General features: G+C 33.4%; 4 protein-coding genes across 10 annotated transcripts in view; 2 read left to right on the plus strand and 2 right to left on the minus strand.

Moving 5' to 3' along the window:
* Nup205 (nuclear pore complex protein Nup205) overlaps window positions 1-6,255 on the plus strand; it is a 7,233-nt gene extending 978 nt beyond the window's left edge. Inside the window, exons 3-10 of the mRNA XM_018521542.1 lie at window positions 21-437; window positions 557-848; window positions 925-1,647; window positions 1,728-4,982; window positions 5,064-5,314; window positions 5,410-5,649; window positions 5,730-5,931; window positions 6,038-6,255. Of these exons, the coding sequence (XP_018377044.1) occupies window positions 21-437; window positions 557-848; window positions 925-1,647; window positions 1,728-4,982; window positions 5,064-5,314; window positions 5,410-5,649; window positions 5,730-5,931; window positions 6,038-6,255 (5,598 nt within the window). The remainder of the gene's footprint in view (window positions 1-20; window positions 438-556; window positions 849-924; window positions 1,648-1,727; window positions 4,983-5,063; window positions 5,315-5,409; window positions 5,650-5,729; window positions 5,932-6,037) is intronic.
* A 780-nt stretch (window positions 6,256-7,035) lies between these two features.
* On the minus strand, window positions 7,036-9,041 carry PIG-C (phosphatidylinositol glycan anchor biosynthesis class C). Of its 2 annotated transcripts, none has more exons than XM_018521551.1 (3): window positions 8,881-9,041; window positions 8,729-8,802; window positions 7,036-7,892 (listed from the first exon to the last, which is right to left on the minus strand). In XM_018521551.1, exon 3 carries the CDS (start codon window positions 7,852-7,854, stop codon window positions 7,036-7,038), a length of 819 nt encoding a protein of 272 aa, XP_018377053.1. In that variant the 5' UTR covers window positions 7,855-7,892; window positions 8,729-8,802; window positions 8,881-9,041. The 2 variants fall into 2 exon arrangements, with proteins under 2 accessions (XP_018377053.1, XP_018377052.1); XM_018521550.1 differs by having other exon boundaries at window positions 7,036-7,872; window positions 8,881-9,004.
* Window positions 9,042-9,128: 87 nt separating this feature from the next.
* Window positions 9,129-11,799, plus strand: Ubc10 (ubiquitin conjugating enzyme 10). The gene is made up of 4 exons (XM_018521552.1): window positions 9,129-9,234; window positions 9,618-9,713; window positions 10,700-10,886; window positions 11,098-11,799. The coding sequence occupies exons 1-4, from the start codon at window positions 9,208-9,210 to the stop codon at window positions 11,265-11,267; spliced, it is 480 nt and encodes a 159-aa protein (XP_018377054.1). The 5' UTR covers window positions 9,129-9,207; the 3' UTR covers window positions 11,268-11,799.
* Window positions 11,800-12,965: 1,166 nt separating this feature from the next.
* Cul3 (cullin 3) lies at window positions 12,966-24,973 on the minus strand. 6 transcript variants are annotated; one of them, XM_018521546.1, is made up of 14 exons: window positions 19,858-19,971; window positions 19,221-19,604; window positions 18,875-19,078; window positions 18,622-18,801; window positions 18,142-18,516; window positions 17,888-18,058; window positions 17,664-17,771; window positions 16,611-16,788; window positions 16,275-16,510; window positions 16,003-16,172; window positions 15,769-15,907; window positions 15,480-15,607; window positions 15,352-15,405; window positions 12,966-13,040 (listed from the first exon to the last, which is right to left on the minus strand). In XM_018521546.1, exons 1-13 carry the CDS (start codon window positions 19,969-19,971, stop codon window positions 15,381-15,383), a joined length of 2,412 nt encoding a protein of 803 aa, XP_018377048.1. In that variant the 3' UTR covers window positions 12,966-13,040; window positions 15,352-15,380. The 6 variants fall into 6 exon arrangements, with proteins under 6 accessions (XP_018377048.1, XP_018377046.1, XP_018377047.1 ...); XM_018521544.1 differs by lacking the exon at window positions 12,966-13,040 and adding an exon at window positions 13,859-14,042; XM_018521545.1 differs by lacking the exon at window positions 12,966-13,040 and adding an exon at window positions 14,408-15,087.
* Between the last annotated feature and the right edge of the window lie 6 nt (window positions 24,974-24,979).

Raw genomic sequence — 24,979 nt, forward strand, 5'->3', positions numbered from 1 at the left:
TTACATTATCTATATTTTAGCCAAAAAACATGAAAAGTCGTGAGGAAATTAAAAAAGGAGTTACAGATGGTATAACTCTTCCTGGTTTAGGTCGTCAAATATTATCAAAAGAATTAGTAGACGAGACTCTCATTATATCAGACATGTATGACTTAAATGAGTTTATGGCATTGGATCTTCTCTGTACGGCTCAACTTCAAATGCCACACCATCCTGGTTTAACACGTGGTTTAACAGCTGTTCTTCTATATTACGATGGAAGAAAAGCACTGACATCAGTATTAAGAACCTTGGTGCATACTCGAATTGGTCACAGTTGGGCAGTGGATGCACCGGTCGCTCTTACAAGACACATTACAGATTATACAAATAAGTTGCAAGAGGATGGCTTATTAAATAGGGTTTTATCTCTGCTAGAGGAAATGGATCCTACTAAGGTATTCTATCAAGAAAAGGATCTTAATAAAAATTAACTGATGTTTTACAATTTCTATAATTTTTTCTTAGATATTTGGATTATTAAAATGTATTAATCTCTCAAAATAATTTTAAACAGGAACAAGATTTACTGCAACAAAATAGAGCATTAGGTGGAGCAAAGCACCATCAGATGGTTATGAAACTTTATAATGACACACGACAAGACCTGGCTGATATCTTGTACTTATGGTCTGCTCAATCGTCTCTTCCAAATATAATTCTATTCCGTTTATTATCTATATTGCAAACACGTCAAGTAGAATCTGAGGCAGGTGAAGGAGGACCTGACAAAGTTACACTTGCGCTCATTATGGCTGTTTTGAATGCTTTTAATTTTAGTTTCTTACATAGTCGTGAAAACGGTGAAGGTACAATATATTTTATTATCAGCCTGTCAACTTGAAACTTACATCATAGTAAATTACAATTTATTATTTTTTTCAGAATTAATCAATTCAATGCCATTAATAGCAGAAAGGGAAGCACTAGAGGAACTGAATCAAAAGTTAATATCCACTAATATAAATTGGGAGAGTGCTGGATTGCGAGGAGTGATACAGTTTGCTTTAGCGATAGCTATGATTACCATCAAAACAACTACCACTCATTTCCAATCTCAAAATATTACTGCAGAAGATGAAATATTAATAGAAGCAGCTCTAGCTAACAAAGCTTTTCATTTTATGGCCGAAGTTTTGTTCAAGAATAATTGCATACATCAAGAGGAATTTTATATTCGCTATTTTCACACACTGATTTCGGACTTTATATTATTGATGCCCGTTAAAATCAAGGAATTACGTAGTCGCGCTGATGAATCCATGCGTTTGATTCAAGCATTTCAGCAGGAAGGCATTGAACCTCCAATGAACCTGGATAATCATTTTGAATATTTAATGTTGATGATAGCAGAACTGTATAAAGAAGATCCATTTAAACTAAATTTAGCCATGGATTATTGGTGTCATCATACTGATACGACTCATGTATCAGCTCCTGCATACATTAGTCGCCTGCCGTCTAGACAAGTTGCTTTATTTAAATTTATACGTCTTGCTGGAGAGATATTACCGGCAGGTTTATTTGTTCCATATATGAAGATGATAGCGTCTCTCGCCTCATCGCCACAAGCAGCTAGATATGCCTTTAATTTTTTTAAACCAAATGGTAAGTGTAACAATTATAAGCAAAATTTATTTGTTATTTGTTTATAGTGGAAAGTTACACAAATACATTTTTTTGTATAGGAACATCCGGTTCAGCCACTATTTCATGGGATCATTTCTTCAATTCCTTAAACCGATATTATTATAATTTGAGACAGGAATTACCTCCTAGTCAGGATACGGTGTACAGGCAAAGATGTCATCCGAAAGGAATTATGCCTCAGGAAGTTAAAGGTCTCGAGGCAGTGCTATTAGTTGTCCAAGTGATAGCCAAAAATGACGAAATGTCGAGAGTTGCAATATGTGACCACCCAAATTGGAAAGTTTTACAGTCTTTGATCGGCTTGGTGAGCTGTGCAATGCCAATACCTTTGAAGGGTGTGCTAGTAAGAACTCTTGCAGCACTGGCCAGATCGCCAGAGAGTTCCTCTATTGTTTGGCAAAGCTTGGAGGCTGCTCAGTTTTTGTGCACTATACCAACAACGAGTAGTTATCAGCCGAGAGGCGTGCAAACGGAATTAGAAGAGATCGAATCTAGGAACGAGGAATATCCGTTAACACGTGCCATGTTAGAACTATTAGATGTACTTACTGATTTCCCAATACCACGTCTGCTGGGTGTAGGCCAACGAAATCCAGGATTCGATCCGTATTTGCATTTCATTATCAATACTGTCTTTCTAAGATTTCACACTCGTTCGTACAAAAATCCTGCTGAAAAGTGGGAGGTAGCGGAGGCTTGCTTGAAGATATTCTCAAAATTGATAAAGCAGTACGAACCAACTGTTGAAGATTTTGTGGGCTGCAAAGTTGAGCTACAAGGCGGCGAGTCCACCTTAGTCAATTCGGCTCCGGGATATCACTTAATGACACAATTACACACTAATTCGGAGTTATTACACGTGATATTGTATATCATGGACGAGGGTTGTAACCATTTCGATACTTACGACAGTTTTCCAGGCAAAAAATATCTCGAAAGTTGCAGCCTTTATTGCTTGGAGATATTGGAGCGTGGATTAAAGATGCAAATCAATTATATGGCGCAGTTGACTGTCATACCTGTAAACAAAATTATGACTGGACTGTCACGTTTGCTACTTGGAGTGAACCCTCGCACGGGTAAACCGGATCATATGATTAATATCGTCAAATACGTTTCTTACAATTCATGGCTACCGAAACAAGCCTTTGTGGCAGTTGGTGTTATTCATGGTGTGACTAATGAACCTGGAGCAGACTCTGAATTGCTGTCGACGTTCACAGCAACTTCTACTTTAGCGACGAATATCAGACACGGCTTTGTGGAATGCCTAGACGCGGACAATATCTTGGAGGATGACGACGAGACAATTAGAGTGGATGATCAGAGCAGGCAGATTGGAAATTGCAAAGAAAGAATTCTACTCTTGATGATGCACAGTATCACACGGCCTGCGCCAAATCTTGCTCATTACTTGCTCGATTTTGAAATAACTAAGGACATCAGGAAAACCATTATTCAGCAACCGGGAATCCTCGGATTCCCGCGTACTTGTCTGCACTCCATTCTGGGCATTTTGGAGCAATCTCTTGAGCGCGGTCGCGACAAAATAACCGAAGCTTGTTACTGTTACCTTCATACATTAGCGGCTAATAGCAAAACATCGGCACCTGTTCTCAGATTTTTACGTACTACGAGTAATCAAGACTTCGTGCAAAGACATCTTTCAAAATTACCATTTCAAGGGCCAAATAGGTCGACTGAGCTTGGCTGTATGTCTTGGTTGTTGAAAATAGCAGCTATCGAGTTGCGAGTCGCTGGTGGTAGTTTACAGACTTCTCTGATTCACCGATTGGTGGGAAGTTTCAGTCAGGACAAGGACCAGATTGTACCTTCTCAGAAGCTTCTGATGGATCTCTTACATTATATCGATTTCCAATTATATCTGGAACCTACTAAATCATGGGAATTCTTCGATCCATCAGAAATTGAGAAGGTACAAAGTAAGTGCAGTATTCCCGTCGCATTAATGGGCGGTCCATCGCTCATCGACATCAGGAAACTACATTCTCTCATCACCGAAGAATTAACGGTTACACAGAGCAGCGCAACTGCTACCCAACGCAAGCTTATGCAGCAGGAAGTAAAGTTTATACTTGCGCATGCTTTGAAGAAGAATCAGACGAAGGTCTTATCATACGCAACTGTTAAATTCGTAGAGGGTTGGTGTCAAACTACAGAGATACTTTTCTCCGTTGCGACGAATCAACAATTGCCGGTGGCTCAAAGGCAAAATCTTCTGCTGAATTTGTCGCACGACTTGCTGCAGAAGATGACGTCCTGCGAAGCTTTGAGTGAGATTAAAACGTTAGTATCCGGCACGGTCCTAATGCTGCTGGTAAACTTACGAAACAGTTTTGTGATTCAATCGGACGAGTTGCTGCCGTCGTCACCATCCAACACAACGATGATGAAAATTATTCTAAGTCACATCTTACAATGGATCATAAACGCTGGTGCATCCTCGCAGAAAGTCGTGACACATCTTTACGCGGCTTTATTGAATTTTTTGAGTATCGTTGGCTTAGAAAAATCCGAGCACATAAATGCGATTGATTCTATGTATATTAGCCAATTGGACAATTCATTAAACAAGCTTATGCCCGTGCAAGAACGCTCGCAACGTTACGCGACGATTCAGGTCATCAACAGTTTCGGAAATCAGTTGATGGATATTTTATGCCACAATTGCTCGGGTGGACACGACGTGTGTAAGATGCTCGCGTTATCCTGCCTGGATAAAATCTTAGAATTGGATTATGATAACGCGTGGATGATCTATTTAGCAAGCAGAGGCTATTTGAAGCATATGATAGACAGCCTATTAGAATCAGACAATTTATTGCGAGACATGCTGCAACCGGAGCCGCAGTCGATGCGGCCTTTGTACCTGTACGAGGCAAAGATGGCAATCTTCTGTAGGATGGCATCAACGAGATCAGGCGCGGAGAGCCTGCTAGAGAACAAGATCTTGTCCTGTATGTCCAGTATGTGCGCATTCGATCAGCATCCTGATGTGAACCAAGGCTTTGAGGGCGGCGATTATTCGTTCATACCTTCGGTTGGGCAACGTTATCAACAAATTTTCTTACCAGCTTTATATCTCTGTGACGCTCTGTTCACCACGCTAGGAACGGAGAATCAATCGTGCGCTGTGCAAGTCTGCGGATTTCTACAGAGTCACAGGGACACCGTGGAAATGGCTCTAAGAAATGCAGTCTCACACGCCAATGTCCTTTTCTTGAAGGAGATTGCGTGTCTCACCGGTGTAATATCTAGATCCGCTAATATAGGTTTGTATACTTATTACGAAATAACTGTTGTGAATTGTTCTTACATTATTATGCGCTCATCTAAATGTAATTGCTTTTCAGATATGTACAAACTCGTGGACGAGGAATTGGCAAAAATAAATATAGACGATTACAAATTAGAGAGCAGCACTGGGATGAGAGAGTTGCGAGCGCATCTGTACCGATTACAGAAGTCGATGCTGTCGTTGTTAAACAAATTTCAATTGCAGTCGATTCCGATAAATCATAATTACCAGCAAGCCGACGCAAACCAGCAATATATTTCTTGCATACAGATAGTCGCTAACGTCATGCTGTATACACGCAATCAAGTAATGTCCTAAAATAGTGAAATTGTACATGACAATCTACTAGAAACACTTTAGTGCCTTTTTAAAATTTTCATATTACAAATAAATACCTTCAGATGCAACATAGTCGTATGGATCAGAAAATACGGAATGTGCTGTTCGATCCTCATTTAATACCAAAACCTGGAAGAAAGCAGGACAAACTGAAGGATACCTCTGGTGGAGTGTGTTTAGGCACAATTGTCGAACAATTGGTTTCCGTGACAAATTTGCTGCACACTGAGTTGCCATATATTGATTCTTTAATAAAGAAAGCCCAAGTAATAACCGACATGAGTACAGCGGAATTAAAGAAAGTAAGTAAATCTTTCAATTGACTCTTTACTACTCATGTAATACATATATTAAAGTTTAATACTATTGTTTTTATTGATAGTACATGTCTGAAAACGAAGTGGAACTTGATATAGGAAAACAACGAATGCTTGTTGAGCAGAAATTAAATCGCTGGATAAAGGATAAACGACAAAGCATAAAGTATTGCTCTCTTATAATAGAGCATACTTTGTACATTCTTTGGAGTCACTTAGATTTTTATACTATGCAAGTCATATCACGGCAAACTCAAAGAGTGCACGGTTAGTGAAATTCATTTTTTCATTACAAAGAATAAATTTGCGTTTATAGTGTGTATCTTATAAATCTTCATAAAAATTTAATATTCTAATATGTTTATTTATATAGTATCTTCGGGTGGTGTTGACGAAAGCATGATAGAATGGAAAGTTTCGTCAGAAACGCTAATGGAACTGAAGCAAGGACTCGTTTCTACATTTACGGATACTTTCATCACACAATTGATGGACACAACACACAGTGAATACGCAACAGTGGATCGTAGCTTTATCGAAGCTCTCATAAGACGAATTAAAAGATTGTTACAATTTATAATTATAAAATAATGAAGAATTAACGTTTGCATCTACGGACATAGTTTCAATTAATTACATATTTTTTTAATTCTACTTTATATATTTCATTTATCGTTAATCATCATTTGTTATATGGAATAGATACGAACAGTATTTACTTTACTGAAATCGATTAAATTTTATATAGAGTAAAGCGGAGTTATTCCATCAATTTCAACTTTAGTCACAAAAACTTGAACTATGGTAGCAAATTATTTTCCTTTGCAGTGGCGTGCTTACAACTACGTTGCATGCACAACTGCTTGAAAGCGTAAACACGACCTTCAAATGTTAAATATGTCATGATTCTCCTCATCATGGAATCTGCGCTGTTTAAAAACAAATATTATCGCTAGCTGGAATTGCTTTATGGACAAAAAAGCCCCGCTCTATCCTATGTAGAATCAATTTTGATCTATTTATATAAGTGAATCAAAGAAAATTATAATCATTTCCTTAAATCATTCATCCTCTTTTACACTTTTTGCAAAACATGTTAATAGATTATATTAACTTTCTTCCAAATTCTCTTTTTCTATCCGACATTTTTGTATTTTGTAATGAAATATATTGTCAAATTATTTATTACATGAATAATAGATAAACGATATGTAAAGATATGATAAATATAGAATATTGTATTTATTACATTTATATTTACTATAAAAAGTACACAATTTTTTAGATTACATATTTGTTAATATAATATACATATATACAAGTTTATAACTATGATCGATACTCTTAAAAAAATTTAATTCTATTATTTTTTTAAGAAGCGATTATTGCCTCATCCCAAGGACCATAAATGTTATCTTTATATTTTTGACACTTGATATACCAGAGTGGACAAATGAAATGAATGAATATTACAGCAATAATGAAAACGTAAGAAAATATTTGTGAAACATATAAAAGCAAATATATGGTACTAATTGTCAGAGCGGTTGATATGATAATTTGATTATTTATTTGCGACAATAGATAAGGTAATAGTACGAAGCACTGAACTGAAACTGTTAAAAGCGAAAAGGCATGTAACGGTGATGCCAATCTAGAGGCCAACATTAATGAGCCAAAGATTGAAGAAGTTATGGACAAAGAGTCCGAGAGAAAAATATGTGACGATCCATATTTGCTGAATATTAAATGGGTCAAGAACATAAATATCGTCATAGCGTAGATTGTATCGGTACTAATCGTTTCTGTCAAGGTTTTTAAAATGGGCGATAATATATATCCAAACGTTAGAAATATTAATACTGTCCACAGATCCTTCGTTGGTTTTACAGATCGATCTGGTACTTTCATGTTGTATGTAAAATACCCAAGAATCGTCAACATGCTCCCTGATATTACGATAACATTCGGAGTGGTCCATTCGTTGTTTAGCCAAATAAATACCATGACGAAAAGTACGACGATACTCAATCTCGTGGATATGCTGGCACCCAAGCTTATCGCTTCTGTTATCGTTACATTATTCGGTTTTATATTTTTACGTAATTGCTCTAAGAAGGAACTATCCGTGTAATTATCCGGCAATCCGTAATTTTCATACAAATTTTTCTGCCACTGTACGTCTTTCATTCTGAGTTAAGTATACACCTTTAAGAAAATTTTCGTATCTATAAAATTTCAAATAAGTTTGTGTATCTATATTGATAAAAACACTTAAAATATTAAAATCTCTCATTAACAATAATATAAAACTCTCTTATTCATGGATGTACCCAGGAGGAGCAGAGGGCCTCTCCCTAAATCTTAAAAAATAAAAATAAAATCGCTTAAATACTTAATGAGTATTTATAAAAAATTAATTTTGAAAAAGAGAAGAAATAATCTCGAACGTGAAAGCTACAGAAAGATTATAAATGAAAATCCAAGTGTTATAAATTTCAATTTTTAATTTAAAGAATCAGTTTACAATTTTAAGAGAAAAATAAATTAGTAAATAATATTAAATACACTGTCTTTTAAAATCATGATGTAAATACAACAAATTGGAAATAAAAATCCTAAATAGTCAAACTGGATTTTTAGCTTAAATAATTCTGTGTGAATTTTATATACTATACCCATTGCAGGATTAGATGTAGTATATAAATGTAGTATACAATATAAAATCACATGGAATTAGTAAACACTAAGTATTCAGCTTGACTGTTTAGGATTTGTTGTAAATTAATAAATTAAATGTGACTTTGTGAATTGCCTACCAGTAATTATAATTAAAAATAATAATACAAAACAAATCCAATATTCCATATCACTCAACTATTCTTTTCACCCCCAAGTTCAAAAGTCATAACTCTTTCTTTCTAATTTGGCCCTACCTGAACAAAATCCTGGCTACGCCCATGCTTTTATTAACAATAATAATATTAAAATATTTCATTAGCTAACAGTAATATTTAAATCTTTTATTAATTAATAATAATAATGATTATATACGACTGCTTACCGCTTCTCACGAGAAACTACCACTAGCTAAACTCTACATCCTCTTTACATTTCTGTGGACTTTGCCAATGGAAACTGAAATAGAATCGTATTTTTCTCAAAACCTCAACTGGGATCATTAAAGTTACATTTACTGAAAATTTTTTAACATACATCACGAAAACGTCATGTTTTTCCTTTTGTGATCACAGCTGATCGCAGCTATAATTAATTCGAGTAAGCAGCCGTGGGTAACTCCTTGTACATATACGAATATATTCGAGGTGAGCGCAAACGCCGACATGACCGATCGTCGCACTCGCTGACGCTGCAGCACGTCGCCATCTTTTCCCTCGTCTGGGAAACCCACCCGTCGAGGAGAATTATCATCCTCCGAGATCTTGCGCCCTGGGAAATTTGTCAGGGGAACTGTCCGCGGGAGACGCGCACTGGCGGCGGACTGGGCAAGTTTTGCTGCTTTTGGTGGAATTTATTTTCAAAATGGCTGCTACGAGGAGACTGCAAAAGGTAAATTCGTGGTAGCCGTCGTGATCAGTCCTGTGAATGTCGACGGGGACGGCATAGCAAGCGTCATCGCGGACGCCCTTTCTCACGCGAACGGTCGGTGCCCCCCGGCGGGAACGGGTTCTCGCACGTCAGTGCCTGGTCCTCGCCTTGTCACTGACGTCGACTGGGACCGCTGACACTCTTCCTCGTATAGCCGTTTATAATGCCGTCGTCGACTCGGGAAGGCCATTCCTTGCGCTTCGGGCCCGTCCAGCGTGCGTTGTGTTCCCCTCCTCCCTTCCCCCTCCTATGGATGGGCCCCGTTCGGTCTCGAAATCCGGCGCGACGAGCGACGATGATCATGGGACCTCGCAAAGCACTCAACCTGTGATGACTTTTTCCAGGAACTCGGCGACCTCAGGGCGTCAGCGATGAAGAACTTTACAAATATCCAAGTAGACGAGTCCAATATCCTCAACTGGCAGGGCCTGATATTGCCGGTACGTTGACGCACGCCGTCGTCGTATCCTCCGGGGGAACACGTAACCTAAAATACGCGCGCGCGCGGGTACAAGGTGCACATCCGCGAGTCCTCGTATGGCTCTGTGTGACTCGTCTCGTTCCTCTCTCAAGTGTATCTTCTTACGTTTTTTTCATATTCGAGATGGGAGCGTAACTTATGTTCTTGAGAGAGGGGGGGAAAAAATAAAAGATGTAATTACTTAATGCATATCTAAAATACATTAATTAGATCAAGTGAATTTGTACACGTTTATCACTTAATCGCTTTGATTCGGACACTGATAAAATCGATTTGATCTGTTTTTATCCTTTGTATGGAAAACATTTTCAATATGAGTGGATTATTCATTTTCAAATATCATGGAATACATTTCGATATTCCACGATACGCTAGAAAGTCATTTAAATGAATGTATGAACATTTATATATTTAATTAGCGATATATAAGTACCGGATAAGTTGCATATATTGTAAGAATATAATGTACAATATATTAATTATATATTATATAATTTGTAGACTGTGATCTCTGTGTACAAGATTGATTGTAACTATTATATTTTAGTAGAATATCATTTAGAAATATTTCTTAAGTGAATATGTATAAGGTATTCCTTATTGTAACGTATTATTTTATGCATGTGGTTGAATACCGCTATAATTTTTTTCAAATGCGATAACAAGGCCTATTCTTTGTTGCTCCACTGGATTAAAATTTTCTCGTTTTTGCTAAAATTTTTTAAACTTGTTTTTTTTTTAGTTTAAGTTCTTAGTTCATCTTTTTCTTTTTATATTGAAAAGATGAATTATACAAGAAGTTCTCTTTAAAAGAGAACAAATCCTATATATATTTCATTTTAAGAACAGTTTGTACATAATTGAGCTACGAAGAACAGACCTAATATGTAATGCATATTATTTTACTGGTGATCAGTGGAGAAATAAAGACATTTTCTTCCATAGGACAATCCACCTTATAACAAAGGCGCATTTCGCATCGAAATCAATTTTCCCGCAGAATACCCCTTTAAACCACCAAGAATAAATTTTAAAACAAAGATATATCATCCAAACGTAGATGAAAAGGGTCAGATATGTTTGCCAATTATAAGCGCGGAAAACTGGAAACCAGCTACAAAAACGGACCAAGGTCAGTTCTTACATTTCCATTGACGGTTACTTTATGTTTTAATAACGATTTGGAAAAACGCTTTTAAGGTTTAAATATAATTGCTGTTAATTGCACTTTACAAAATTTATATTTTTAAAAAAGGGCAAACGTAAAACTCATATTTGTTTTCTAAGAAAAGCGGAAATGTGTAAAATATCTCTTCAATTAAAAATGCTATTTACATTTGCAGTGATCCAAGCTTTGATAGCATTAGTGAATGATCCTGAGCCCGAGCATCCCTTAAGAGCGGATTTAGCTGAGGAATTTCTGAAGGATAGAAAAAAGTTTTTAAAAAATGCTGAAGAATTTACGAAAAAGCATGCCGAGAAGAGGCGAGAATCATCATCTTCTAACGAATAACCCCGAATGATAGCTTTACTTACCATCACCACCACGATGCCTGCCGCCTGTCAGCTGATTTAAACTCAAGCCAATGTATACCTATCTGTTAATCCCCGTGGAATCTCACAGATTCTCAAGTTGAGATGACTCTGTACAGTATTGGTTAACACCGACGATATGAATATACGCAAATTGTAATGTTTATAAGAAGTGGGATGAACTTTTCAGAGTACAGTAAATTATGATAAATAACTGTATCATATTGTATACAATTTATACTTGAAGTCATATGCAATTATACTTTGATTTATCATCGACAGATCGTTACATTCCAGCTTGATCCTGTAGGAATGTATACGATGATGAAAATGGTTCAGCATAGAGACGTCATGTTTGTCAGATGTAGCAGCGTATGTAATACAGTATGTATTAAAGTACATATAATTTCCAATGTCGTTTAAGATGTTAATTAATTGCATTTCGCGCGCGAATTTATAGCTACTGCTTTATAACTGTTACTAATATTAAGATTACAAATAATAAAAAAGGAACAACGTTTATTTTCAATTTTTAATCAATTTCATAGTAATTTGAATTGTAACAAATAATTTTTTTCAATCTTGTGACTTTATGAAATGTGAATACAATTTTACGTTCTTCACATTGATTAATTTAATTTGATATATAAATTTTTTATTATTATTAACTCCAAGTGATAAGTTAATTTTTAATGTCTAAATGTAAGATTTAGATTGTCTTCACAGATGTCTCTGCAGATTTTATTTTATATCCTGTACAGAACTGTACAGAATTATCTTAGAGTGCTTTAATGTAAAATCTGTGTGATACATTAAATTTATTTACAGCGTTGTTTGACAACGCTTTATTACTGAAAAACATAAGAATCAAGAAGTAAAATGTTAATTTTTTTTCAAATATCGTTAAAAAACGTTATATACCATAAAAAATAAGTGGAGTAATTAACAAGGTTACAACATAAATATAATTGAGAACATTAGAAAAGGGTCTCTAGTCATTTTTCTTTCCATTTGATTATTACAATTTTCGATTTCCACAGTGAGTTTAAACGGCTAATATTACGTGAAAGTTGTGTGAATATTCTTTTTATATGGCCTGGTAGTATATTTGAATGGGCAAAGAAGTTACACTTCTATATTTTAAGTATATGTAATATAATATATATAACATAATATATAATACGAAATTGACAAAAGCTCCAATTGCTGGAAATGTCTTCTTTGTACTATGTGTGCTGTGTTTACCGAATACTTGTATAGAATTAAGAAATATAATATTTCAAGAGTAATAAGTTACATATTTTGATATAAACAACGTGCTATGAATTATTTCTCCCATTTAATGTATTTCTATGAGAATTTCTGTGTGATTATGCGAAATGATATTCATTATTTAGATTTCAATCTGCGATTCACATTTATGCAATAATTTATAATATTTTGGAAAGTATATAAAATGCTAATGAAATTTTACTTTCATATTTATTTTTTAACAGCACATATAGATAAACAATTGTTTACAAAAATGCTATAAAAATTGAAAATGCTTTACAAGAAAATTTTTTTGTTAAAAATCTTTAACATTGTGAACGTATATATATGTTTAATAATAAATTATTTTTTGTTACTGCAATTATGAAAATGACAAAATCATGTTTTTATTGTTTTCATAATTTTTGTCCTGTATTATATTCAAATTTCTTGAGACAATAAAACATATAGATAACATTAATCATTATGATCGTTAATGTATCTCAAACATTGTAAAAATATTAATTGAATACTATTCATTGTGTTGGATATTATTACTTATGTGAAAAATTTATACAGCTACTGTGCATATATGTGAATTATATTCTCAACTGATGATAAACTTACAGTTCTATTGTTAAATCGAATAACATTAGCATTTATTTTTATATTAGTATTACGAATATTAAGCCTATTCTAATGTGCTCTTTGTTTTTTGTTTCTTGTTTTTTATATCTTGCTTTTTTCCCTCTTTGTGACCGTTTTATCGACAATTTTCTGCCACATATTTCTCGTTTCTTTCAAAGTTCGTGAACTTTTATCTCGAGCGATAGAAAACGAAAAACAGGATAAGAGGCAAAAGACAAGATGTAAAAAATAGCAGAAAGCAAGAAACAGGAAGCAAAAAACACATTGTAGAACAGGCTTTATACATTATGTGTGTATGTGTGTGAAAAAAATGTGTGTGTGTGTATAGATATATACATATATATGTATATATAATGTCACAGTCAAAGTGTTAATTCAGTAAATGTATACATTTTGATTAGTAAGTATATACATTTACTAAAGTTTAACACTTTGACTGTGATATGTATATAAAACTTGACGAGAATAATTTTTGAGGGGAAAAATAGATATTTTGTATCTATATATATCTAGCGTATTAAATTTTGTATAGAAAATTAATGTATTGGGGTGAGTGTTTCAGAAATAATAAGTGCTGTTATAGAATTTCAATTTTATTAAGTTTTGTGTAAGAAAGGGTAGAACTTTCATTTAAATATTAAAACTCCATTAATAAATAAAAAGAGAATACAAATAAAAATAAAATTACGACACTTAATCATTCGCCTTTCTTCACTACAATATGAAACTGTGCAATACAAGTTTAAATTGAACTTTAGCAGTTTATTAAGATCTTCGTCTTTATTTAATCTCATGCGCACAATATACCGTTAACAAATTCTGCATCTCTAGATTTGTAGATCCCACTTTTGGCATACTATAATAAATATTTCGTATTGTATATCAAAACGATCAGTATTGGATGAAATTGTAACGAAATAATTGAGAAGCTAGGTGGAAGAGGCAGAAGCTGTTAAGTGTTCGTCAGCATTGAAAAGTGTATAATGTTTCTTATTATATAAATTCAAATTACATATTTAGACAAATATAAAGCATATATTAACTTATATTAAAAAATGTATTTGGTAGATGAATGTTAACGCTTACGTATAATTCATTTTATATATATATAAGAAAGTAAACTTAATTTATATTCAGGGGTGTGGAGTGCAGATTTCAAAAATAATATTGAATTGTTGAAAATGAGACAAGTATATTCTTAATAATACATTCACATTACTTATTTACATATATAATTGATAGACATCAACGTAAATAAAACTATATGTAAATGTACCATTTTTCTTCCTAAATTCACGATATATTCAGATAGTATTTATGTTATCATAGACAATCACAGTCTTACAATTGTAGAAAAATTCCTAATTGCAATATTATCAATGCGAATCATCCTCAGTAACTTAATTGTATCTCGCATTATGAGAAACGCACGTTAACTAAAATCTATCTGATTTAGAATACATATTTATTATAATGAGTACTCACATGTATTACACATCTATTGTAATACAAGCGTAAGTCAAACAAATGCGCATGTAACTAAAATGTAAAAAGTTGAAGAGCAGATACAACGCCGTTATTAAAAAAAAATATCAATTTCTCCCTGGTTTAAATCTAAGTGCATCATTCCTTTGACACATCGACCTTTTCCACCAAACTAGTCAATTATCAAAAGAATATCTTGCCATTTATTTCAATCACAGGGATGTTCCATGGTAACAAGCGTAAGATGCATTTGCCTAATTTAAATAAAATATTTAATAATAGAATAAACACACGTCTTACAGTTTTCAGCACTCAATAATGACCTATCCTTTATTTTTTTTCTTTAACAATATGTATCTGTAAATTATCGATCGACTGTAATCCATATGTTTGATAATTTTCCCAATTATATATTCCTGTAAAAAACATTATACATCATAAATTTGAAACTAAATAAATGTCAATAATTATCAGAATATTGAAACTCTATAAAGATATCATTTTCTTGTTGACATGGAATATCCCTTGGATATAATTCACAACCAAAAAATGAGAATAGCAACGAGAAGATAACAATAATGATACCGCAAATGATGATGGTGTAATAATGATTCGGTGAATAAAATATGAAGAATCATTAATGTGTACTAAGAAGATATATATTATTACAAATTACTTACATGTTTGTACACATCCAATATATTCAGCATTAAGCAACATATGTATACATCTTTCTGTAAATTACAGAGTGTATCATTAGTTAGTATTTCTATAAGTATTATATAAATATATATCATACTTTACATACCGATCTTCCGGTGTACGAGCCAAGTATTCTCGTTCGATTAAGCCTTCGATACGTTTTTTAATTATTACAGGTGAAGGCAAAAATCGTCCTCTTAACTGTTCTGTTACTTCTGTTACTAGTATATTGTGCTAATATAAGAGAAAATAAATTAATATTATACTCATATATTCTACGTGTATTGCAATTTATCTCAAATAAAAATGTATTTTTTACATTTGCAAAAAATAAATTAATCGTGTTTGATAAAGAGAGATAAATTTATATTTATAAAAAAATTTAAATTACATACAGCCATACGCTTTCGGGCTTTCATAATTCGTACGATAGCTGCTTCGATCTCATGTTTCCGATCTTCATCGACTTTATTGCGCGTTTCTCTTCTCTCGGGTTCAGATTCTCCCTTCGCTGCTACGGTCTGGATCTTTACTCTTAATAAAGAAATACAAATATTCAGTAAAAGATGATTACTAATATATAATTATTAATATATATGTTCATTCTTTATAACATAGAAATATAATACCTATGTAATTTGCTGGTAAAACTATCGTTTACACAGAAACAATTTGTAGATTCGATTTCCTTGGTACGAGGGTGTTTAAGTAAAATTCTTTGTGTAGCTTTACCCATGGCAAGAGATTGTAATGCTCTAACCAAGTCCCTTTCTGGAATATCGGTTTCACCTTGAATTTCCTACACAATATTTATACATATGTATATATAGAAATTATAAAAATTTTAATTCTTAATATAATAACGTATTTGTAATTAATTAATTAAATAATTTAAACTAACCTCATACGTTAATCTTTCTCTCTTATTGAACAACATTAGCACGCACATTTGATAAGTGGAAACTTGTATTATGTGCTTTCGTGGTGTATTACAGAGGCTGCTTCGTTGGCTCGTTAAACTACTGCTTGGGTTACTACCATTTCCAATAGAACTCGAAGATGATGGTGTGTCTAAGCCTCCACAATTACTCTCTTCTCTTCGTGGTCCATAGAATACAGCATTTAGATCAGCAGAACCTGTACAAATTTTTCTTATTTATAACATATTATATTACTAGATATTTGAATAAAAATAGATATTGATAAAAATAGATATACAAAGATAATAAGTACTGACCTAATTGTGGTTGTAACGTTAATTGTCGACCACTATGTTTAGCCAGGTAGAAGCGCCGGAAGGCATCAAAGGCATCACGCGGAGAAGTGGGCATACTGCATTTTGGAGTGGCTGACTGCGTTGGCCAGAAACCAGTTGTGAGTACTCGGACACTTATATCCACACCATGCAGATTTGTCTTTATGAAACATACAGAATAATTAATGCTATACATATAAATATTAACTTTTTAATAAAATGTTTTACGAAATAATGTTAAATGTAACCAAAATATTATGTGTTAACAACTTTCAGGGTTGCCACAGAAAATGAATTTTAAAATTTCCTGATTTTTCTAGGTTTTCCAGATGAAAATTGAAATTTTTCCATGACCAATATAAAATATGTAAATTTTAACATTTAAAATCAAGGTCCAAAAGCTAGTCTATATTATTAAAAACAATGCAAAAAAAGCTTAGTAGTACAATAAAATTTTGAGTGTAAATTCAAGCCAACAGAAAATTAATTAGTATTAGAAAAAAGAATGCAGTTATGACGAAAAAGGAAGATCAAATAAAAATACTAAATAAAAAATATATTTTAATTATTTTATTAAAATCGTTTAAAGTGCGCAAATTTTAAACGTATTATATTTGACCATAAACGTTAGATATAATATTAAAAAAATTGTAACAATTATTTGGAATAGGAACAATTTAAGGGAACTGTGAGCAAATTTTAAAATTCCAAACTTTTTATATTTTCCCCTGACTTTTCTCGATTTTCCATGACCAATCTCAATTTCCTTGATTTTTCCCAGCTTTCCCAATCTATGTCAACCCTGAATCTTGTCTCTGTAAGTTGGTTGTATACTAATTTATAACTTATATAAGAGGAAAATATATTAAAATAAATATTTATACAAAATTTTAATATTCAAATCGTAGAAATATTTAAAATATGTTTTCTCATAATAAAACCTTTCATTGTATTTTCTCTCATGTCATTTTCTCTTAAGTCTATATATACACTATTATATTATATATTATTTTAAGATTATTTTAAGATACTTACGCCAGATTGAAGGACATGATCTTTAAATTCATCCATGATAGTGTTGCTGACTGTTATATCCTTAAACATACCTTCCAACTTTGATGTGAACTGACATCCACATTCAGTCTAAAAAAATATTACATATTAATCTCTATTAATATAAAAATGAACGACATCGATTCAAGTGAATAAAATGATTTTAGTTTTTAAAATATCTCATTTTATTTAATTCTAATTCTTACCTTAAGTTTGGATATCATATTCTTTTCACTATCATCTGAAACAGATTTATTCAACAATAACCGTTTGGCTAAATGTTGTTTATAGTACCGTTCGAATACATCCTTTTCTTGTAAGAAACGGAATAAAACCATAGTTTTATCTAGGATTCCTTCGATCTCTTGCTCTGTCATCTAAAACCAAATATATTTATGTCGAACCAAATATATTTATATCAAGTCATAAAATATATTGCAATTATATACACAATACTAACTCCTTTAACGCCTTTCTTCAATTTATCATCGATAAATAATGAGAGATATTCTGGACTTTTAGGATTTAAATTAAGGAAATATTCAAAGTCCGATGCTATCGTCTGTTTGTAATTCTTGTCATTATTGAAAGAATAATGTAGAAAATGATCGAAACGATCCTTTAGATCTAATAGATTTTGGACGTAAAGAACGGCATTTGTGGTTGATTCATGCTCTTCTTGCACTAACGCACGGCCCTGTTCTCTAAGGAATTGAGATACGCAGTCGCATACAGTGCGCAATCCATCCGACACTCTCGAAAATAGTTTATACATACAACCAAGATCTTCGGTTTTCTGATTTTTGAGCATATGCACTACACCACTGTTTTCCATCTATCAAGTACAGAAGAATATTAAGATCACCGTAAGATACAATTTAAACTCAATTAATATAATCATTAATTAATATGTGGATCATAAATAAAAAAATTAATGCACCTCAACAATGGTTTTCATGTGTATTTTGATTAACTCTTCTTCTACAACTTCTACTATCCGTGATTCAGTGGATTCATCTAAATAATGTTTTGCTCTTTCAGATTCTTCACAGATTCTAGCTTCAACTTTTTTTATGTATACCGATGCACTATTTTCCGCCAGAAATTTTTGAGATTCCATCTGAAGAAAATGATTTTGGAAGTTACATATGGGTATATGCAAGTATATCAAACACACTTCTTACTAGACTCACTCTATAAAACTCAGCACTCTGTTGTAAAAAAGGCCTTTCAAAATCTTCCTCATAAACTTGGCGATTATTAATCCCAAGTAACATTAACATTTGGCAGGCATTTTTTATAGCGCTACGATCTACTACTTCTCCTCTTCTTTCCCTTGCGACCATACCTAATAATGTTTCCCGTAAATGGTCTCTAACACATCCATATCTGACCACCTAAAATTAACAAAAAACTTGTTACATTAAACATATTTAACAAACGCTCATTATATATATATAAAATCAGATATCATATAAAAGACTTTATTACAATAGAATATTAAACCTTCTAAATAGATAATGCAAATTAGAAAATTACCTGATCTCGAAAAATAATTAATCCAAGATTATACACATTGTCTACATCATTCTGTTGAACATATACTCTGTCCATGTACATCAAAATGTCTCTGATCATCACCATTGACGTTTGGTGATCGTTCCACGCTAGATTTAAAGTTTGTAGGAAGTTGTTATGTAAGGAACGAAGAACATCCTCTCGTACTTTGTTTTCGAGATGTTGTGTTACGACCTCTTTCAATCCCGTGTACAATCGTTCACCATATTTATGAAGAACCATTGTATAAGCATTGCGATAAAGTTCTTCAAAACTGAGGCCAGAGTTATTTTTCTTTTGTATCTCTTGGATAGCGCTCTTCAATAAGGCCCAGATACTTTCTACATACTTCTCATCCATAGTTGTCTGTGAAAATATAGTGTTTGTGATAGTTAATTGACTAAATAATACTATTAATAACTAGATAAGACTAAATCAACATTTCTATTCGTTTCTGTTTAAAAAGAAATCATAAATGCTTACGTAATAATTTTTAATATTATGTAGTTGTAAATATAAAATATATTAAGTAATACAAAAATATAATTTTGTATTAAAAAATGTTAACTTATACTTATTGCATAAGAATAATAAAAATATAACAGATAATAACTCTCACAAGAGTGTTATGAATTATAAGAAGATTGCTCTTATGTATCAATCCCGACGTAGGGATTGTCTCAACCACTCTGCTCCCTTGCCGTAGATCACAATCTTCATTTTGATAATCCATGTTTTTTTAACTTTTTTTATGTACAGATTTTGCTTGTATATTTTGCTTTATCATAACCTTGATAAAAATGTTTACAAATAAGAAAGAGAATTTGAGAAAAAGAAGATTATTTGTTCCCTTTTTCACTATTTCATATGATATTTATCAAAAAATATTTAGGTTATATAATATATCAAATATATACAGTTTATATCATTACCAATCATTAAACATTGCGCGTAAACTTAACTTACTAATAAAATGAAATTTAATGTAATTATATAAATAATCATAGAATATATATTTACAAACCTGCTATTAAATCTAAAGCAAGACCAATTTTTTTTAATTAGATCAATATTTATCCGTCATATTCATTATAAAAAACTTCATTTATCAGAGAGAAGTTTTTAATTGCTTGGTAGAATAAAATTAAATATTTAAAAAATTTATTTAACACTTATGGTCTGCTTTACGAAAACTGAAAAAGCAAGTTGAGAAATATATTTTGACATATTTCTGTATATAACCTATTATATAAAAAAACGATACAAGTAAAATGTTTGTACAAATGTAGTACAAAATTACAGATTTTTGTTAACATCATGCTAATTTCTTCATAAATTACTGGTTATGTCATTTTACCTTATCACGTTATTTGTTACTAAAAAACAAGATACTTCTGGCATTATAAATTTGAAAAGCAGTGAAGTATGACATTTAAGAATTTAGCATAGTTATGCAGCTGCACTTTATCACAACTGTCTTACACTGTAATAGTGTAACTATTAGTTACCAATTTCTTTCTTGATGTTAGCTCAAACAATACTTAAAATATATGTGCATATTTTTAATGATCAACATATTTATTTAATTAAAATATTACGTTTGCTAATTGGTAGCAATATGTTACATATTAGAACAGAAGAAGTATATGATACATAATTACAAAGAGTAAAAGAAAACATTTTTAATATAAGAAAAATATAATTATATGTAAAATTTAATTTAACGAATACATATATCGTTATATACAGTTTTTTTTATATATAGGTCTAAATTAAGAATACTAGTATGACAAACTTGGGATAATATTGATTCTATATTATCTATTCTGAAATTTATACATTTAATTCAACTGATATTTAGTTGAAAAATTAATTATTAAATCTGTTTTCTATAGCTGAACTGGTACGCTTTTATTTAAAATGAAATAGATATTTAAAGTTATAGGCAAAGTTTTAGTGTAGTCAAGTGCAGCGACAAAGAACCTAAGAACTGTTAATAGACTTATCCTTTTTCTTCCCCGATTTATCTTTTTTTTCTCTAACATGGAGAGAAAAGGAAAATGAACCGTCTAAGAAGGTCAGCTAAAAAGAACAAGCCTTTTGATAGTTAAACTAGTATGTACATACATATTCTTTGTACTTACAGTGAAACAGGTATATGTTTGATATTCAGCAGAAAGCAAGAAAGTTCGAGTACAGCAATAAAAAACAAATCTCTATAGTCACCACATAAATCATTAAATAAACAATATTGATTTTTAATTTTATTTTTAATTATTTTTAAATAATTGCAGATGTCTTATCTCACTTAGGCAAAGATGACTCCAACAACAGCATCCGAGTCTCCTAGACCCGGCTCCATAAATGTGGAATTAACTTCAATCTCTTTTTAACTTATTATTTATCTTTTCCAAATTCTTAGAAAAAGATAAATACTAATTCTTAGAATTAGAGAAAAATAAATAGTAAGTTAAATCGTAACCTACAAATATAAGATTACTTCTATGATGTATACTCTTACACTTGTGCATTAACTTTAATCTCGGTTTAACTTACTATTTATCTTTTTCTAATTCTAAGAATTATTATTTATTAAGAATTACTATTATTTTTCTAATTCCTCGAAACTCTTAAAATTAATCTTACATTTGTGAGATTGGACCTAATAGCCGTTTCTATCAATACAGATTATCTTTAATCTCAGTTTACTCATCTTTTTCTAATTTCTAGAAGATTCTATTTCTAACTAAGTAAGAAAAGATGAGTTAATTAAACCGAGATTAAGATTAAATTACATTGATAGAAATCTAGAAACAAGTATTATACTTTTTTATCAATATAGATTAACTTTATCTTGGTTCAACTTACTCTTCATCTTTTTCTAGTTCTAAAGATTAGATAATTAATAGTTACACTATAGTAGTGTAAAATACAGTTGTGATTAAGTGCAGCTGCACAACCATGCTAAATTCTTAAATGTCATATTTTATCGTTCGTTCAATTCATAATACTAAAAATATTTCGTTTTTTTAATAACGAATAACTCTAGATTGGTGGAAACGGACATTAGTAGATTACAAATCACCGTAATCTTAATTTTTAGTTGTGCATTTCAATTAACGGGCTGCGCACAATGAAAGGAATAGGGAACAGGGAACAAAGAACAAGAATGTCAACCTATAAGAAACTGTGTATTCCACAATACATGATTTCTGATAGATTGAAATTCTTATTCTCTATTCTTTGTTCCCTATTCCTTTAATTGTTCGCAGCCTCTAAGGTTCTGAGATATTTCAAGTATAATAGGCCTTCTACAATAAGCCTACAATAAGTCATAAATCAGAAGTCAGAAGTTAAAAGTTGACGACTGTAATTAGTCAATTTTTAGCTTCTGACTCCTGATTTATGACTAATGGCTTATTGTAGAAGGCCCATTAAAGTTTAAAAAACATTTAGACCATACGTAGCTCTTGAGTGTTTTCCATTTGATGACACAAGTCGACACAAGTGTCGTTTTATGTTTGTCACTCTCTGAATGTCAAAAAGGATAGAATGACGCTTGTGTCGACTTGTATCGACTTGTATCATCAAATGGAAAGCACCCCTAGGACGGTATTCATAATCCATTCTTATTTTAAGATTGTCTTAAGTGATATCTAAGACGCTAATACGGCCCTCTGATTGGTTCGTAACTTCTTAAGACTGTACTTTAGACGGTCTTGAATATAAAATCTGACTATGAATATCAGCCATAAATTGTGCTATGTTTACGACAAACGTGAGTTGCGAAAGATCTGGAAAGTGGAAAGGTTTCAAACAAAAACTCGGACAAATAAGAGAGATTCCTTTTTCTTTTAATCCACGAAAATACTGGAAGTTGAAATTTTGCTGTCGCTGAATCTTCTTAGTCGCCAGTGCAGACACGCGACAAGAAGACTTCTTTTCACCCGAATTTCTTACATGGCATTTCTTTTCTCCTTCTTTTCTCTTCAGTGCAACGTAGAAAAAAGCAAAAGATGAACCGTACAGATTCTCAATTTTCTGGCAAAATAAAATCAAGAGAAAAAATTTGATTTTTCCTGAAGCCAAGAACACTAACCGTGCAAGAAAGTTTCAGCTGAAAAGAACAGGAAGATATGCGAATAGAACTGTTGCAACAAACAATTCCGTCGCGAGGGTGAATTGAGATACGAATCCGGATGTCCAGACTGTCCAGAGATGCGGGATTAGATATGTTTGCGTTGCTTACCCTTCTTGCACTCGGCATCTTTGATTTTCTCTCTCTTCAACGCTCGAATATATAGGTCTGTTTTCTGTAGCTGAACCAATGTCTGCGTTCAGCAGAAAAAGCAGCTTTGCAACTATTATAAAATTCTTTAATATGATCGATCTTGCCTTTAGCTCCTCCCTGGGTCTAAATGCATAAATCACATCTAAGAATTTTACAACAATTGCAAAGTTGCTTTTTCTGCTGAACGCAGCCAATTATTTTACTTTTAAAACCTAAAGTGAGATAGGTATACACTTGATACTTGAAAGCGAGAAAGATCATTCTAGTGCAGTGTATTGTAGAAATAAAACAAAGATCTTACATTTATCTGATTTTGAACGTAAACGGTTTATAGGATTTGAAGCAACACAGAACAGACCTATTATTTACGGTTGACGCTGTACGTCCCGGGTAGGTTATGGGATGATGTTTATACACGTCCAGATGCATTCGCGTTGTCGTTGCCGACAAAAGGGCGCAAAATAAACAAGTAAATAAATAAATAGGTTGATCATACACGGGTAACGCAAAACAGCACGGCGCGTAGAGGGTGGACGGAGAAGGGGAGGGGGAGGAAGGGAGGAAAGACAAGAGGAACGGGCAAACACACAGGATTCGAGGCTAGGGGACCGGGGGGGAGACAGGCGTTTCTCGATCCGCGGTAATTACTCACCGGGAAAGCACGTATGCGCATCTTGCTCTCCTTCTTCATCAAAGCACTGCTCTTCATCATGTCGGGTTTTCGGTCTCGGGCGCGTCAGAAGTATCTCTCCTCAGAAATGCCGTCCCGACGTGAAGGCTGCCTCGACGAGCGCGCGACGCCGCGTGCACATCGACGCACACGCACACGGACACACGCGCAGAGCGCGCGCGCGCGCGCGCACCACACGCACGAACACCACACACACACGTACACGCACACACACCAAACACACACGCGCACACACCGCTGTTGCGGGCCTGTGACTCTCTTAAGCGCGACGGGTGAAAATCATTTACGTATCTGGAACAGCCTGGAACAGCCGATGACGATCGCACGCCTTGTTTCCTGCTTCGTGTGCGGTATCAAGGCACGCGCGATCACCAGCGATCACTGGACGGCACTGCTTATGGAGACAACGTGGTGAGGACCGACAACGACGGGTAGAAGTCCCTTCCTCTTTCTCTCCCGCTCCGCGGTCGAGCACATTTAACGACGCCTTTCCTAATCCCGTGGGCGAGCACTTATCTTTCTCAGTTTCACTGGCAGGTGAAACGTCGAGGCTGCGAGGAATAAAGGATGCGCGCTTTCGATGATTGAAGAGAAGAGCGACGACGAGCGGACCGCGAGAGGGAGGGAGAGAGAGAGAGAACGAGAGAGGGAAAGACGGAGAGGAGGGGGGAAGGAGACAAAAAGTGTGAGAGTGAGAGAGACAGAGGGAGAAACGGATGAACAAGCGAACACGATGAAGTCGAACGTGGTCGAACGAGT

The sequence above is a fragment of the Trachymyrmex cornetzi genome, unplaced genomic scaffold (assembly GCF_001594075.2).
Source record: "Trachymyrmex cornetzi isolate Tcor2-1 unplaced genomic scaffold, Tcor1.1 scaffold99, whole genome shotgun sequence".
NCBI classification, from domain to species: domain Eukaryota; kingdom Metazoa; phylum Arthropoda; class Insecta; order Hymenoptera; family Formicidae; genus Trachymyrmex; species Trachymyrmex cornetzi.

Coding starts and splice junctions, on each gene's coding strand:
- Ubc10 (XM_018521552.1), top strand. CDS start 9,208: ATGGCTGCTACGAGGAGACTGCAAAAG. Junction 9,235..9,617: donor CTACGAGGAGACTGCAAAAG/GTAAATTCGTGG, acceptor GACTTTTTCCAG/GAACTCGGCGACCTCAGGGC. Junction 9,714..10,699: donor GGCAGGGCCTGATATTGCCG/GTACGTTGACGC, acceptor TTTCTTCCATAG/GACAATCCACCTTATAACAA.
- PIG-C (XM_018521551.1), bottom strand. CDS start 7,854: ATGAAAGACGTACAGTGGCAGAAAAATTTGTATGAAAATTACGGATTG.
- Cul3 (XM_018521546.1), bottom strand. CDS start 19,971: ATGGATTATCAAAATGAAGATTGTGATCTACGGCAAGGGAGCAGAGTG. Junction 19,605..19,857: donor TTATAATTCATAACACTCTT/GTGAGAGTTATT, acceptor ATATTTTCACAG/ACAACTATGGATGAGAAGTA. Junction 16,511..16,610: donor AACGTTACAACCACAATTAG/GTCAGTACTTAT, acceptor AAATTTGTACAG/GTTCTGCTGATCTAAATGCT.